We start from the raw sequence: 16,947 nt of genomic DNA, 5'->3' as shown, positions 1-16,947 counted from the left end.
GTAACCGCGAAAGACGAAAGGGTCATATATATAGGGTGTGAGAACCGTATATAACAAACACACATGTGGTTGCCAAAAGGCTGGTGAGTTTAATCGGGAGGTGTCAAGCAGTTATGTCGCCATGTCATGTAAAGACCTTTTTGCAGAATGACAGAACATATAAGGCAATGCACATGAGAGCAATGGTTAAAAAGTGGACTTCAGTAGATATCAGTTACAGAACTACGTGGCGGGGAAGGGAAAAGGCTCTCGAAGAGGTGCGTGCGTTGCAAGATGGTCAACTTATGTTCCTATTTAAAATGCATGTCATATAGGCAGCTTAGATATATAACTGATCAAGTTGTTTAAAACACTGTATACGTTGTGAACAACACTATATACGATGTAGACCTAATAGACCTAATAAACTGATTCAGATGAACACTGTATTAAGATATGTTATTATATTTTCATAGGAAGATGTTGTAAGATCTGCACGACCCTATATAAGCTGCAGCTCCCACTATATAAGAATTACGGATTGAAATATAGCTTAGATATGTAACTTATAAAGTAGTTACAGACATAATACAAGTTCTTCGCGAGGCCATATAAGCTATGACAGACACTATATTTGATGTGAAAGATAGCTTAGAAATTAAACTTATGAAGTTGATCACGCCACTATACAGGTTGTGCACGACACTATGTACGCCCCAAAAGACATAATATAAGCTATACACCTTTTAGACCTAATAGACTGTGATTCAGTTTAGCACTGTATTCACTATAATTGTAATGTCTATAGATTCAAGGTAGTTTCGGCCAGTCTTATCAACTACTCAACACCTACAGTAAAGAATTGAGCAAGGTTGATCGCTTCAGCTTTACAGAGCTACAAAGAGTGGGAAACACAGATCGCTTCAAGTGTTACTTCTGGAGCTATGGGATTACTGTGAGGAGCTTCCGTCACACATGTAGGCCACGCATAGAAATAGATTGCACACATTTGAGGGGGAGATCAAAAGGATGTCTGATTTCAGCCATTGCTATTGACGGTGATAATCATGTTTTCCCTATTGCTTTTGGTCTGGTTAGCGGTGAAGACAACAAGAACTACGATTAGTTTTTGCATTGCCTAGGAGACCAAGTGATTGGGTATGAGACTTCGTTAGTTATCATATCTGACGGCATGCCAGTCTGGTAGCCAAAGTCCCTGAGGTGTTTTCGCTTAAACATGTCTTTTGCATGAACCACATTTGTAAGAACATGTCGGGTTTGACTCCGTCACTTCTGCTTATGAGGAAGATTAAGACAGCAGCTAAGACAACTCAAGAGTGGTTTTTCCGTGCTGTGATGAGAGATATAAAGAAAATGAACTCAAGTGTTTACGATAGGCTTATGGAGATTCTGCTGGATAAGTGAGCATGTCACGCCTCCATAGTAAAGAGATATGGCATTGCCTACACTAACCATGTTGAGTTCTAGAATAACATGATTAAGGATGACAGAGCCTTTCTAGTTGTTTGTTTAGTGGAAGCAATAAGGGAGAATATCAGTGCACACTACTGCAAGTACAGAAAAATGGCGGATGACTGGGCTGCCCGCAATGAGAGGTTCACACCCAGGGCTACTGGTTTGGTGCGAGCCAACATCACCAAGGCATTGGAATTCACACACTCAAGAGCTGGGACTGGGGAGTACCAAATAAAGACCGGCCGTTGTCGAATATTTCGTGTCAATCTTGAAAATAGGGTCTGCTCGTGTGGGTATTTCCAACATATGGGAATCCCGTGTGCGCATGCATGCAAAGCCATAAGTGTGAGCCGCCAAGCTTGTCATATGACATATGTCGATTCGTACTACAGTACTGCAAACTGGAAACGGTGTTATCGTGAGGTATGGGTTAGCATTCCGAGTAAGGAGCAGTGGGACATTGATGAGGAGGAAGAGCGCGACCTGCCCCCTCCCTTGAAGCGCAAACCTGGTCGGATTTCTATGAAGAGAATGAAGATAAGAGCAGAGCATAAGGGTCCAAAGTGTAAATGATGTTGCACTTTGTGAAACATGGAAGGGCACAACAGACGTACATGCAAAAACTTCGTCGATAACAAGGAAGCTGAGCACCGTCCTGCGAACCCCGAAGCGGTTGACAAACATCGCAGGCTATGATAGTAACAGTTCTGACTTTGTCGCCATTTAGGACACAAGATAAAGCAGTTAACATTTTTTGCCCTTCTTCCCTTTTGGAATTGCAACTGTTTGTTATTGATATTTTGGTTGTTGCAAGAATGGGATTTTGTGGGTACTTTTGAACTTGTGATTAGTTATGGCTTCAACTGCTTTATCTTTAATTTTGTAATTATCTGATATGGCTTCAACTATTTATAGTTTCTCTTGAAGATACTACTATATAAGTGTATATAGCACGATATAAGCTATTGACAATATTAAATAGTCTTCCGAGTATCCTATATTAGGTCCATGCAAAAGGTATCTTGGCAAAAGATTTGGGAGATACTATTGCGATTTTAATGATTTTAACTTGTGCAATTGCTCAATTGTTGTGTGGTTAGTATTGTTGAGATATTTCTTTTTGAGGTTGTAAATGAGGTGACTAAAACAGTGAAATTATCGTCCTCTTACTGTAAATGATGATCATGAATTCAAAGTATCATTTATCGCAATTTCTTATGTGAATTTCGTGCAAGTAACAGATGGAATTTGTGGGAATAATGGGTGCCCCCTTTTTATCTCTTATTTATTTGGGCCAGTATTTATTTTGGTAGTTGCAAGAGTTGGATTTTGGTACTTGTAAATGGTTTGGGGCCGTAAATGATTATACTGACTTGTCCTTGGTAGAACTAATTTATATATTAAACGGACATGTTTGCGTAGCTTATAATGCAAACGGAAATCATATATATCATGCCTTCTCTTAAACGGATTATCCGTGAACGGACATGGAGTCTTGAGTGGCTTGAACAATGTATATCGTGCCTTGAACCACGTTCATATACGCTTATTAACATGATCGTATGAATGACACTAATTAGGTTATTTACGACACTAAATACGCTGAGGAAAGGCACTATATAACATGGTTGTGGGAATTCATGCATATATAGTGCCTTGAGCAGCTTATAATGTGCCTTGAACGCTTATATAGTGTTAATGAACCATTTCGATAGTACTATTGCTATTTTGTAGAATCTAACTTGTGCATTCTAAATAAGCGGACCATAAATAAGGCAATAATCCCATACATAATCGTTGAGTTCAGTTGGGTATAGGATTACCATCGTTTAGAACCTTCCCAGAGAGTGTCTGTTAATTGACTGTCGTCCAAGGAAGGTTTTAATGGCTATTGCTCTATTACTTGATCAACGGTTGAGATTAAGATCCTGAGGTTGGACGGCCTAAGATAGCCTTGTGAAATAGCTTTCTTATAAGATATGGTTTGTGCCCTACTTCCCCAATACCGATATTCTTAACTATAATAATCGTTCTCTTTCTTGATGTCAACTTCGTCAGTGTCGTCTCGTTCCCCAATTAGGTTGGTGAATTTACTCAAAGACATACTAACTACGATCAATAGGATAAAGAAGCAAGTGAATCCATCAGCAATGAAGGAGGTTGATATTCTCTTTGGGAAGATGGATAATTTTATTACTGATAGTGATATTCTGATGAAAATGAAGGAAAGAAAATTGAAGAAGAAAATTATGTCGTTGCTGAAAAAAGTGAAAAGATGTGGACGTAAGATGGAAGTCATCCAATCTGTTTGGTTAGATTCAGGGAACAATTCTGGAAGGAGTCTGATTTGATTCATGAGGGAGATTGTTCATCTGTTTCATATTCATATTCATGGCTTGTATTATGTTGTTCTGTTTTTATCCCTTTATGTATGAATTGTATGTGTTTGACGAAATGACTCTTACTTTTCTTTAATTTCTTCTAGCTTGTTCTTTCTGCTTCTTTATCCCATTTGCAAAATAACTGAATTGTTTGAAATGATTCATACAAAATAATAACCTTTCACAAAATAAGTAGATTATTGAAGTGATGCATGCGTCCTTTGGAAGAGATTCCCCGAAGTGATGCGTCCTTTGGAAGTGATGTGTCCTTCGGAAGTGAAACGTCCTTAGGTTGTTGGTGACTTTCCAACTTCCAGTAAATAGTAAACATGCGCTATAAAAGCATGGGTGTTCGTGTATGAACTATTGATGACTTTTCATAACGATGGCCCAATCTTCTAAAAGAAAGGGGAAAGATGAGGGTTGTGTTCTTCCTCTGGAAATGTGCCGACAGATTCTTCTCTAACAAATCTATACTAACAAATCAAGTCCTCTCAAAGCTTCATTCAACTTATTCTAATGAAAGTTTAGCTTTGATTCATAGGACTATCATGAACAAAATAATGAAAAGAATACATAATAGAAGAGAAGCAATTGAATTGAATAATAATAATCTACTTTGTTCTAAAAACTAATTACTTGAATCTAAAACTAGATCTAAAAATAACTAATCTAACTTTATTGATCTAATGAATAATAACAATTCTATTAAAAAAAAACTAAATTCAAAACAAGGAAATAAATCTAATTAAATGGAGTCTAACTAATTTAATTTCTAATCTAGATCTATATATTTCTAACCCTAAAAGTCCATTGTTAAGAGCTAAGCTTTTTTCTTTGTTATATGGAAGAGACCATATCCAAAAATCGTGCATGGGCTTGAGCCATGTTTTGGGCCGGAAAATCGGGCCCAAAACCTATTTTCTTCAATCCAAAAAGGGCTTTTCAGCTAGTTTTGATTTCAATAGCCTTTTCGTCCACTTCTGCTCCTCTGATTAAGTCAAGGCTTATACCATTGGAAAGCTCTTTCCGAGCCGGTCGTTTTGACGTAAGGTAGGCTCAATTCCGAGGTCTGAGTCCAAAGATATGGCTTTCGGAAGTTCAGCTGACTTTTGTGCACGGTTTCTGCCAGCGTTGACTTTGACTTTTCAGCTTTGACCGGGCTTTAAAAAGGCTTTTTCTCCTTGAATCTTGGCCTTTAATCGAAGAACTTCTTAGCAAGCAACCTTTGCTCCTTTATCTCACAAAAGGGCCGCTATTAATGCACATAATTGGCTCCAATGCCTAAAATACATAAAAGCACGTAATCAGCATTAACTCTTATTTATTACTCGCATAATCGGTCTAAAAACATTATTGTTATGGGGTTAAAACTACAGTTTTGGGCTTTTATCAAGAGAGGTTACAACATTTGTTTATCAGATGTTCTTGAATATTTTTCTGTGAAGAGGTCGTCTGCCATGAACTTTAGCTTGCAAGTGGTGAAAGGGAAATCCACTATGATTGTGTGTGTGAGTAAGGAGGATTGGGGGCGTAGGCCCTTACTGGTTGTGGGTAATTATAGTCCTCAGTCGGAGTTGGATAATCGTGTTATAAAGTAAGATGGTAGGTTGTTATGTTATAGGTCGTAGTCTATGTATGGTAGTGGATAGTTTGAACGTTCTGACCACTTTATTTGTTTTTACAGAGGTTGCTATTCGTGGGCGTACACGTACCGGAGCTATAGAAAAGTTTGCTTGTTTGAGTTGGGAGGAGAAACGATCTGTCTTGGGAGAGGTTGCTCATTATTTTAAGAAGCGGGGAGGTGAGAAGATCAACTAGAAGAAATTTAAGCAGAAGCAAAGGGCTCGCAAGCTTGTATTTGAAATATCTTATTCTAGCTCGGATCTTGGGATGGAGAGAGAGAACCAAAGGAGAGCACCTATTTCTGGAGTGAGAACGGCTGGAGGAGCTGCTGATAGCCATTCTACTTCTAGACGACCTGAGGGGGGTGATAGTGATAGGGGTGGTCATGGAGGTGGGAGTGCTGGGGGGAGTGGTGATGCTCCCGCTCCTTTTCGTAGGACTCAGCTGGATCGCTTTCTGTGCTTTGTAAGTGTCCTTCCGATCTGGCTTTTATTCTTTTGAGTTGTTGCTCTTTTTACTGACTTTGTTGATTTGTCAGGTTCTGGCCATGTATAGGAAGCTAAAGGAGATGGCAGCTATCTCCAACCTGTATAAGAAAGAGCTAGATGCTACAAAGGAAGCTTATGACAAGTCGGTGGCTGTTCAAGAGGTTGAATGAGCTGAAGTGGTGGGGCTTAGGTCTCAGGTTGGGGAGCTGGCTAGGAGAGTAGCTTTGTTGCAGCCGTCTCTTGATGCTTGCTGAGAGCAAGTAATCACAGGTTGTTACTGAACGAGCTCAGAAAGAGTACAACAATCTAGTTGATTTGGTGGAGAGTGGTGATGTTTACGTTCTAGTGGATGATTTTATGTTACTAGAACGTAAGTACAAAACCCTCAAGAGATCGGTTGAAAGTGGGGCGGCAACAGTTACTGTGGAAAGTACTGAGATGCTAGTAGACGATCTGATATACCAACCGACCTTGGTGTTGCTCCTGATGTTCAACCCTCTGAGGAAGTTGCCCCTGAAGTGTTGAATGCAAGCAGTGTTTCAGCTAGCGACCCTGTTAGTGAGGAGGGCTGCAGTTTGGCACCCTTGAATGTGGAGAATCTGCTTTGTGTCATTTGATTTTGATCTTCTTTTGTTTTGATGAAGTGTTTGAACAATGTTCTTTTTGGTTGTTGATATTGATACTTCAACTTTTGATGGGGATACTGAGGTCATTTTCCCAGGATAACCTGGGGGCCTCCGGTGTTTAACCAAAATTACTTTAAGTGAAAATATTTAAATTACTTACTTGATTTTGAATGAGATTGTCTTTGAAGTATGTATGAATGTCATTACTTCCGTTGAACTTGTTTGAATTGCTATTTGACGATCTGTGTTGCATTGTAGTAATTCGACGACCTGTTGAGCTTTGCTAGATCGTTTGATGCTTGTAGGTCATAAGTTGGCACCTAGGTTTCCTCCTATCCTTAGGTGTGGGTATTGATTCAGTCGTTCCTTGTGGGGGAACTTTTGATTGATAAGTAGCCTTTGAGTGATAATTATAGTTGTGCCAAACTTAACCCTTTTAGAGGCCTTAAGTTGACTTGGGGTCCTTTTAGGGGTCCCTTCGATTGTATTTGACGGATAATTGGCCTTTGATTGGCAATTACTGTTGAATCAAGTTTAACCCTGGCATTAGTGTTAAGTTGATTTGTGATCCTTTTAGGGGACCGTGGATTGTATTTGATGGATAATTAACCACTGTGGGGTAATTATAGTTGGGTCGTTCATAACTCTGGCATTGGTGTACGACCTAATACTTTGATGTCCCAGATCGGGTAGCGAGTGCAAGATGCATAGTACTCATGCACTTTTGCTTGAAATGCTTATGGACTTTTATTCATATTGATTGATATAACTGGAGACAAATTACTGGTAAAAACGCTTGAGTAGAGCTGTATTCTAAGGTCGGGGAAGCATGTCACCGAGCTGAGTTTTGATCTAGTAAGCTCTTTGTGAACTATGTATGGGCCCTCCCAGGTTGGGTCAAGCTTGGCTAGTGCTAAGGTCTTTTTAAGGACTAGATTGCCAGCCTGGAAAGATCTTGGGACGACCTTCTTGTTATAAGATCGTTGGATTATTTGGTGGTACCGAGCTAGGGATATTGCAGTTGTTTTTCTGTACTCTTCTAGGAGATCGACTTCTTTGGCTATTGATAAGAGCCCAAAACTGTAGTTTAAACCCTTTAATAGTATTTCTATTTAGCCAATTATGTTATTAATAATATAGGTTTACCACTAATTACGTATTTTTGAGTATTTCAGGCTTCGGAGTTGAATAAATGCCAATTCGTTACTAATTAGGCGCTAAAAGGAGCTAAAGTGATTACTAGAGAAGTTCCATGAAGAAAGCCCAAGTTTAATGGAGAAAAAGCCCTTAAAAATCCCAAGTCAACACTGTTAAGTGAAAGTCAAACCGGATTAGAGAGTTGAAGAAAAGTCAATAGAACTTCGAAATGCCATATCTTTGGACTCAGGCCTTAGAATTAGGCCTATTTTATATCAAAATGACCGGCTCAAAAATCTCTTTCCAGTGGTCTAGGCCTTGACTCGATCAAAGCAATATAAGTTGCTGAAAAGATGTGCTACAGTAATACGACTAGAATTGAATGTCTTGGATTTAACCAATTGGGTTATGGACTTGATTTATTGGTCCATAACCTAGCCTAAAAGCCCATGCACGAAATTGTAACCTAACCCTCTCCTATATAAATAGGGTTAAGGCTAAAACAAATATTAGCTACTCCCCTCTTTAGTTTAGATAATAAATTAGTTTTCTTCTTTAGTTTTAAAACCTAATTATTGTTTATTAGCCTAGCCACCATTAATTCAATTCAAGTAATCTTTAATATAGTAGTTATTCATTATGTTTTCTTCTTTCTATTATTATGTCCATGATAGCCCCATGATTCATAGTTAAACTCTCATTAGAGGGAGTTTGAATGAAGCTTAAGAGGACTTGATTTGTTAGTATAGATTTGTTGTTTAGGGAGTTAAGTTTAGGTTTTTCTTGACTTAGAGATAAGAAGAGTTTAATCTAAACTAGATAATAGTGAGTTTGCCATGAGAATGGGAACAAGCTTTCTCTCATGCTAATTAGTTTATGACTAGAGATAGTATAAAGTAATTAGGGTCATTAAAAGTCTAATCTTTATATTTTAACCTTGTAAGGGAATATCTAGACTAGGGTTTTTTATACAAATCTATGCTAGCATGTTAAGAAATTAAAAGTGGATTTCAATCTCTCTCTAGCTTTCTCCATATTTGTTTCATCTATATTTAATTACTTTAGTTAATATTAGTATAAAATCAATTGATAGTATAATCGTAGAGTATAAATCTTACAACACAATATTACTCTCATTATTATTCCTTTTGTTGAATTTCATTTATGTCTTGATAGTTTAGGAGTAGAACGAATCCGTACTCTTTATATTACTTCATTATTTAAGAGTAAGAATATTGATATAAGCACTTATTTAGTTAATTGATTATTTGTGTTTACGGATAGATAGTTAGTTTAAGTAAATTTGTCTTTATCAACTATGATGTAGTCGTTTTCTCCAGATTCAACGATGTCCGAACGTGTGGTTATGATTGTAAGTTCTGATGGTATGACTGCTTATGTTCCGAAGCAAAGTGTGAAAGGAGACTCGTTGGTACTGGCTTGGGTTGTTGTTCTGCATGCCCAGAAGATGTTCTCGAGTTGCTTTTGCCATTGGCTCTTCTTGCTCTCCAACATCTTTTGGAGATTCTCTTTGATGAATTTGATCGTGGCCATTGCTTTGTGCATATCTAGGTATAGAAAATGCTTGAGTGATGCACCATTTTTGTAGGAACTCCCTGACTTGTGTGCCAACAAATTGGGTTCCGTTGTCCATGACGAGGGTGTGGGGTAGACCAAACCCTGTGACGATATTGGTCCATATGAAGTTGATCACGTGGACTTCCTTGACTTGAACGAGTGGAATTGCTTCAACCCATTTGGTGAAGTAATCTGTGGCTGCCAGGACATATTTGAGTCCTATTTTCTTTTGTGGGATAAACGGTCCCATGATGTCTAGCCCCCACATATGGAAAGGCCAGGGGTTAGCTATGTTGATCAACTCCTGTGCAGGACTTAGATGGTTATGGCCAAATGTTTGACATTAGTGACACTTGAGAACATACTTCTTTGCTTCAGTGTGCATGCCTGGCCAATAATACCCATGGGCGATTGCTTTGTGGGTTAGAGATCTGGCTCCTGCATGGTTGCCACATTCGCCTTTGTGAATTTTGTCAAAGATGAGTTGGCCTTCGCGTGGAGTTATGCACCTTAGGTGGGGTCCTCCTGCGGATTTACGGAACAATCGAACGTTGATCACGGTGTATCTGGGAGCTCGATATTGTATGGCACGAGCATTCTTCGCCTCTGCTAGGAGCTCACCCTGTAGGATAAATTTCTAAAATGGGCCTAACCAAGATTGAGTGATCTCTTCTTCGGATGAGGGCTGAAAGTCTGTGAGGTTGTTGACACTTTCTTGTTGGTAGACTGGCCTCTCTAAGATGTCAATGTAGACGGTGTTGGGACATGCATCTTGGGCTTTCGAAGCTATAAAAGCCAAACTGTTTGCATGTCTGTTATCCTCTCGGGGAATGTGTTCCAAGGAGAACGTGGTGAACGAGTTGATGATATTATTGACAACCTGAGCGTACTTTGCTAAATTTGCTCAGTTTGTCACTTACTCTTTGGTGATAGGTTTGACAATTAGTTGTGAGTCACTGTGAGCTTTGAGCTTTTGGACTTGTAGCTATTGTGCCATACGGAGGCCTATGATTAATGCTTTGTACTCTGCTTCATTGTTGGATGTGCCAAAATCGATCTTGATTAAATTTTGTAACTAGGTTCATTCTGGTGAAGTTAACACAGCCCCCAGTTCACTACCGTTGTTGTTGCACGCTCCATCTACGTAAAGGTGTCATGTGTCTGGGGTGGCTGGTTGATTGAGTGAAGTAATGGGCTCGAGTTCCCAGTGGACATCTTCGATGGGGAAGTCAGCAAGGAAGTTTTGGAAACAAACTCGATGTGATGTTCTCCGAGTTCTTCAGCCTATTTGGCCATGGGGGCTATTTTGTTGCTGGAACTCAGCACCTGCTTGATGGGTACATCTGTTATGACCTTGATGTTGTGAGCCTGGAAGTAAGGTCGAAACTTGTAAGCAGAGTATAACAAAGATAGCATTGTTTTCTCAATTGCTGAGTAATGCTTTTCTGAATCTGCCAATGTCTTGCTGGTGAAATAAACTGGCTTTTCGATTCCCTCGCTTTCGCGAAAGAGGACCGAGCTGATGGCAAAGTCGGTAGTTGTAAGGTAAAGCCCCAGTGTTTCTCCTTCAGTTGGTTTGAACAGGACGAGCAAAGTTGATAAGTAAGCCTTCAGGTCGTTGAAGGCTTTGTGGCATTCGTCTGTCCATGTGAATGTTGCGCCTTTCTTTAGTATTTGCAGTAACGGTCTGCATTTTTCAGAAACACGTGAGATGAATCTGTTGAGGGCTAAAACCATGCCAGACAACTTGTGGATTTTTGCTTAGAGGTTGGCTCTGGCATTTCGAGGAGAGCTCGTATTTGCTCTGGGTTTGCTTCAATGCTTCTTTGTGAAATGAGGTATCCCAAGAATTTCCCTAAGGCTACCCCAAATACACACTATGCTGGGTTAAGCTTCATCTTGTTCTGGCGCAGTCGTTCGAAGGCTTCTTGCAAGTGAGAAATGTGATCTCCCGCCTTTGTGCTTTTAGCCACCATGTCGTCTATGTAAACTTCCATGGTGTCGCCCAGTAAGTCTTTGAACATCTTTGTGACAAGTCTTTGGTAGGTCGCACCGGCATTATTCAAACCGAATGGTAGGACGTTGTAGCAGAACGTTCCTTGTTCGGTTATGAAGGACATTTTTTCCTGGTCTTCTTCTGCCAGTGGTATCTAATTGTATCCATTGTATGCATCCATGAATGACAGGAGTTCATGTCTGCAAGTTTGATCCACCAGTATGTCAATCCTGGGTAGGGGGAAGCTGTCTTTTGGGCAGTGCTTGTTGACGTTGGTGAAGTTGATGCAGAGTCGTACCTGGCCATTTTTCTTAGGAACGGCTACGATGTTAGCTAGCTAGGTCGGGTACTCGACTTCTCTGATGAATCCAACATTTTTGAGCTTTTCTATCTCTTCGTTGATGGCTTTTTGAAATTTGAGTGCAAGCTTCCTAGGTCGTTGTTTGATAGGTTTGACAGTTGGATTTACATTTAATTTGTGGCAAGCGACCTGAGGGTCGATTCCTGGCATATCGATATACGACCAAGTAAAAACATCTTTATTGAGAGATAGAAATTTGACAAGTTGCTCCTTGAGCTTGGAAATCAGCCCCTACATACACGAATTTTAGGTCATCATCTGTGCCCAAATTGACTTTTTCTCTGGGTTCAATTTGTGCTTGTTTTTCTTTGAGTTTGTTAGTGGCTGATGCTGGAGGGTTGGAACCTTGAGGATCTTTTGGCTTTGGAACGTCATTGGTTTGGACGACTTGAGTTTTGGCCGTTGTGGTTGCGCTGACTTGATTGCACCGATGAGCTTCTAGTTGGTTGCTTCTGAGCTCCATGATGCCTCGGGGTCTAGGGAACCGTAGGACTTGGTGCAAAGTTAATGGAACTACTTGGATCTTGTGAATCCACCTGCGTCCCAAAATGGAAGTATATGATGACTTGACATCAATCACACTGAAGCGTGTTGATGTCTTGACCATGTCCTCTTTTTCTCCAATGGAAACTAGTAGGATGATGTCTCTAATGGCATATGTGCGGTCTCTATTGAACCCATAGAGCGGTGCATTTGACTCTATCATCACCGAGTCTGGCAGGTGCATGTCCTTGTATGTTTGGTAAAAGAGGATGTCGCAGGAGCTGTCTGAATCGATGAGGACACATTTGACTGTCCATCCTTTGATCTTATCGTGCACTACCAGGGCATCATTGTGGGGTAGGCACACCTTGTCAAGATCCTCCTAGTGAATGATATGGAGGTCTTAGATTGAGAGCTGGTTGGAGTGATCATCTCAGCTTTGTGGGAGAGGTGGTAGATTTCTTGCAATGCTCCTACGCACCTGCGCTTTTCACGACCTGAGGTCTCGTTGCTGGAGGTGTTTGTAATCATGTGGATTACCTTTTCCTCGTCTTGATTAGAGGAGTGTTGTCTCCTGTTGTGCCTCAAGCGACCTGGAGATTTAGATCGTCGGGCTATTCTGCTCCTACTCCTTCTGTGAGCAAGTCGTTCATGGCTCCTGCTCCTGCTCCTGCTTCTGTTGTGGTTGGCATTCAGCTTATACCTGAGGTCGCTTCCAGGAAGGAACTCTTTCAGTTTTCCCTCTTTTGCTAAATCTTGGAGGTAGTGCTTGAGACTCCAACATTCGTCGGTCTCATGGTGGTAGAGTTTGTGGAAATGACAGTATGGACATTTTGGTATTGCTATCACTTTGTTGATGTTTGGCTTGAAGTAAAGTGTTGTATATATCTTCTTCAGGATATGGCTTGGCGTTCTGGAGAAGTTGGAAAATTCTCTTTTAGTGTAAGAGGGCTTGCTGGAGGTGTTGCCCTTGTTGTTGTTGCCTGAGTACTTGCTGCTTTCTTTGGGTTCTCGCTTGTCACTTACTATGAGGACTTCTTTCCCTTTTGCTGGGCCAGCCATTCTTCGTACTTGATGTACTTGTTGACTCTATGGTACATGTCGTCTAGACATTCTGGCTTATTGCGTATGAGGGACCCTGCTAGATCGGAGTCGTCCAGGAGTACATTTGTGAACGCAAAAGTTGCAAAGCTATCTTTGAGGCCTGGCTCCAGTGATAGGAGTTCCTTCTTGAAACATCCTAGAAAGGCGCGGATACTCTCGCCGTGTACCTGCTTCAGCTAGAACAGTGAGTCTAGGTCAGCTTGCTTCTTCCTATTGTGGACGAACGTCTCAGCTAGCTTGTCGAAATTGTTGATTGAATCAGGGGTGAGTGTGTAGAACCACTCTGAAGCTCCATCCTTCAAGCTGGCTGGAAAGAGATTGCACTTTAGGTAATCGTATTCTGGAGCGTTGTAGAGCGCAAGGATCTTGCTGAAATGCCCGATGTGTTGGCCTGGGCATAAGCTACCATCATACAACGCAGAGGCGGACCAACAGGAGGGCTAACAGGGGCTGTAGCCTCAAAAAAAAATTTTCCTTAAAAAAAAGTATATAAACCAGTAAACAAAAAAAAAACGAGAAGTTGACTTACGGAAACAAAAATAGACTTTTCACTTTTTCGGACTTCAAAACCCTGGCTTGTTTCTTCCCTTTCTCAATCTCTCTCATTGAGCCATTGAGGCATTGAGATCGTGGCCTCGCGCCCACCAACCTTCTTACCTTCGTGCACCAACCTTCTGATTGTCGAATTGCGGAATTGTTGAATTGTGCGCACCAACTCCACACTGTTGATCACTTGATTGAGTTGATTCATTGATTGTCGAATTGCGGAATTGTCGAATGAGCTTAGAGGTTAGTTCAATTATGAGTTTTATTATTAGTAGGGGTTAAATTTATATTCTTATGACTTTGTTGAATAGAAAAAAAAAATGATTTGTGGGGCTGTGGATAACTTTACAACATCATAACACTACTGTCTACTACACGTCTACACCATTACACCAAGCATCTAGTTATTTATACTTGTATGATTTCGTGTTTGTTTATTACATTAGAACTCGAACTCGAAGAATAAATTGAAAAAAACAAATGATTTTATGTAAGTCAATCCCTTTTCTTTGAAGTGTATGTATTAAAGTATAGAACTAATTTATTAACAATGATATACTATCTTAGGTTACCATGTCGCAACACCAAGCGCCAAAGAAAACAAAAACTTTATTATCGTTTTTTAAGCGTAAAGCTGCTACATCGGAAAGTGATGAAACTTTTATACCTAATCTTGATACTTCAAGAGTTGATGGCAATGAGCAACGTCCTTCCAAAGTCCAAAGGGTTGTGATAGAAGAAAGTGAACCTTCTCTTCAAGTCCAACCGGTCGTGATCAACGAAGTTGAGCATTCCCCTCAAGTCCAAAGTGTTGTGCTTCAAGAAGTTGATGCGACTTCTTCATTTGAACAAGATCCGGGTTTACGTGTTCCAATTTACGAATACGTGGTTGATTAGCAAGAAGTGGTTAGAATATATTATCTCTCCAAGGGGCCTACACAAACTCTTCTACAAGAAAAACAATATCCAAGCACTAAGTTTGGAAAGCATGGTCGTCGGTTCAAGTATAATTGGTTCTCACAATTTCCTTGGTTAGAGTACTCAATAAAGAAGGATAAAGCTTATTGTTTTTCTTGTTTCATTTTTGAAACAAATCCGCAGAAACGTCCAGAATTTTCTATTGAAGGTTTTACAAACTGGAAGAAGATTAATGATGGAAAGAAGTGTGCTTTCTTGCAACATGAAGGAGGTCCATGTTCACCACATAGGTCAGCCACCTTGTCTTGTGAGAATTTTATGAATTTTTCTCGACACATTGATAATATGTTTAAAACACAATGTCAAGAAGAGCTTGCTAATAATCGTTTGCTAGTCAAAGCTATTGTTCAATGTATTCAATTGCTTGCGCTACGAGGGATTTCTTTTAGAGGTCATGACGAGTAAACCGAATCAAAGAATAGTGGGAATTTCAAGGAAATGTTGAAGTTTGTGGCAATGTTGAATGAAAAAGTTATGGAATTGATAGGTGGGGCTCGGAGAAATGCCAAATATACCTCACCTAAAATTCAAAAGGAACCTTTGAATATATATGCTGAAAAAGTGAGAAAGAGGGTTCGTGAAGAAGTTGGTTATGCAAAATTTTGTATCCTTGTCGATGAAGCACAAGATAGTTTAAACAAAGAACAAATGGCGATTGTCATAAGATTAGTTGATAGTGGTGGTTTTGTTAGAGAACGGTTTTTGGGCATTGTTGGCGTGAAAAACACTTGTGCATTGACTTTGAAAGAAGTTATATCTAATGTCCTTGCTCGTCACAATTTACTTGTTACAAATATGAGAGGTCAGGGGTATGATGGTGCTAGCAATATGCGTGGTCAATGGAATGGATTGCAAGCATTGTTTTTAAAGGAGTGTCCATATGCATACTATGTGCATTGCTTTGCACATCGTCTACAACTTGCCTTAGTTGCGCCTTCTAAAGATGTGTCGGATGTTTGGTTATTTTTCTCAAAGTTGGCTTCTATAGTTAATCTTCATGTTTCGCTAAAGCGTAAAGCTGAGTTACAGGAGGCTCGACAAATTGAGATTGATAAGTTAGTAGCTAGTGGTGAAATCATTAGTAGAAGATGAGCTAATCAAATGTCCACCTTGCAACGAGCTGGAGATACTCGATGGGGTTCTCATTTTGAATCTGTTCGTAGCTTGATAGAGTTGTTTGGTGCAACTTTTACAGTTCTTGAAAGTGTCATGGAGAATGGGTCAAGTAACTCTATGCGTGGGGAAGCTAAAGGTGCTTTAATTGCAATGAGAAACTTTGAATTTGTCTTTCTCTTGCATTTATTAAGCAAGATAATGGGAATCACTAATTTATTGTGTCAAGCTTTGCAAGAAAAGTCTCAAGACATCTTAAATGCTATCAGTTTAGTCTCGAGTACAAAAACACTTCTTCAAGAACTAAGAGAATCAAGTTGGGACACTTTCCTTAGAGATGTGATTTCATTTTGCAAAAGATATGACATTGTTATGCTTTATATGGGTGCTCGTTACATGGCCGGTACAGGTCGTTCTTGTCAGCAGAGAGATTACATTACAGTTGAGCATCATTACCACTTCGATATTTTTAATGCTGCAATAGATTACCAGTTACTGGAGTTAAAGAATAGATTCCCCAATGAAGCAATGGAGCTTTTTTCTCTTAGCTCAGCTTTGGATCCAAGTGGTGCTTTTAAGTCCTTCGATATTGATGATATTTGCAAGCTCGCAGATTGTTTTTATTGTGAAGACTTTACTAAGCAGGAGATATATATTTTGAGAAGCCAACTGTAACATTACAAGATTAATGTGGTTAATCATGCTCTTTTTCATAAAATGTCAACAATCTCAGAGTTATGTCAAGGATTAGTTGAAACAAAAAAGACAAAACACTATTTTTTTTATTGATAGATTGATTCATCTTATCTTGACACTTCCTTTTTCCACGGCAACTACAGAACGAGCATTTTCAGCTATGAAAATCGTCAAAACACGGCTTCGTAACAAGATGGGGGATGTGTTTCTTGCCGATTGTATGACTGTCTATATTGAATGAGAGTTTGCTGAAGAAGTCGATTTGGATGGGATAGTAGATGAATTTATTATGAAGCCACGTAAGGCAAAATTTCGCTAGTGCGATACTTTGTACTTTGTTTAAATGTCTTTGTTATAGTTGTTTAGGTTTGTAGTGATA

The 16,947-nt window shown here is 39.7% G+C and overlaps 3 protein-coding genes across 3 annotated transcripts; all 3 read left to right on the top strand.

Annotated features, from left to right (window-relative positions):
• Positions 1 to 113: 113 nt before the first annotated feature.
• Positions 114 to 1,105, top strand: LOC147480219 (uncharacterized). Its single transcript, XM_086578588.1, has 2 exons — positions 114 to 257; positions 788 to 1,105. The coding sequence occupies exons 1-2, from the start codon at positions 114 to 116 to the stop codon at positions 1,103 to 1,105; spliced, it is 462 nt and encodes a 153-aa protein (XP_086434714.1).
• Positions 1,106 to 15,197: 14,092 nt separating this feature from the next.
• LOC147480218 (uncharacterized) lies at positions 15,198 to 15,851 on the top strand. The gene has a single exon (XM_086578587.1). It carries the CDS (start codon positions 15,198 to 15,200, stop codon positions 15,849 to 15,851), a length of 654 nt encoding a protein of 217 aa, XP_086434713.1.
• Positions 15,852 to 15,860: 9 nt separating this feature from the next.
• LOC147480217 (uncharacterized) lies at positions 15,861 to 16,547 on the top strand. The gene has a single exon (XM_086578586.1). The coding sequence runs from the start codon at positions 15,861 to 15,863 to the stop codon at positions 16,545 to 16,547; it is 687 nt and encodes a 228-aa protein (XP_086434712.1).
• The last annotated feature ends 400 nt before the right edge of the window (positions 16,548 to 16,947 follow it).

This window comes from Coptis chinensis, chromosome 8 (assembly GCF_015680905.1).
Source record: "Coptis chinensis isolate HL-2020 chromosome 8, ASM1568090v1, whole genome shotgun sequence".
Taxonomy (NCBI): Eukaryota; Viridiplantae; Streptophyta; class Magnoliopsida; order Ranunculales; family Ranunculaceae; genus Coptis; species Coptis chinensis.
The sequence above is the reverse complement of the archived record's forward strand: the minus strand, read 5'-3'. Positions and strand labels throughout refer to the sequence as shown.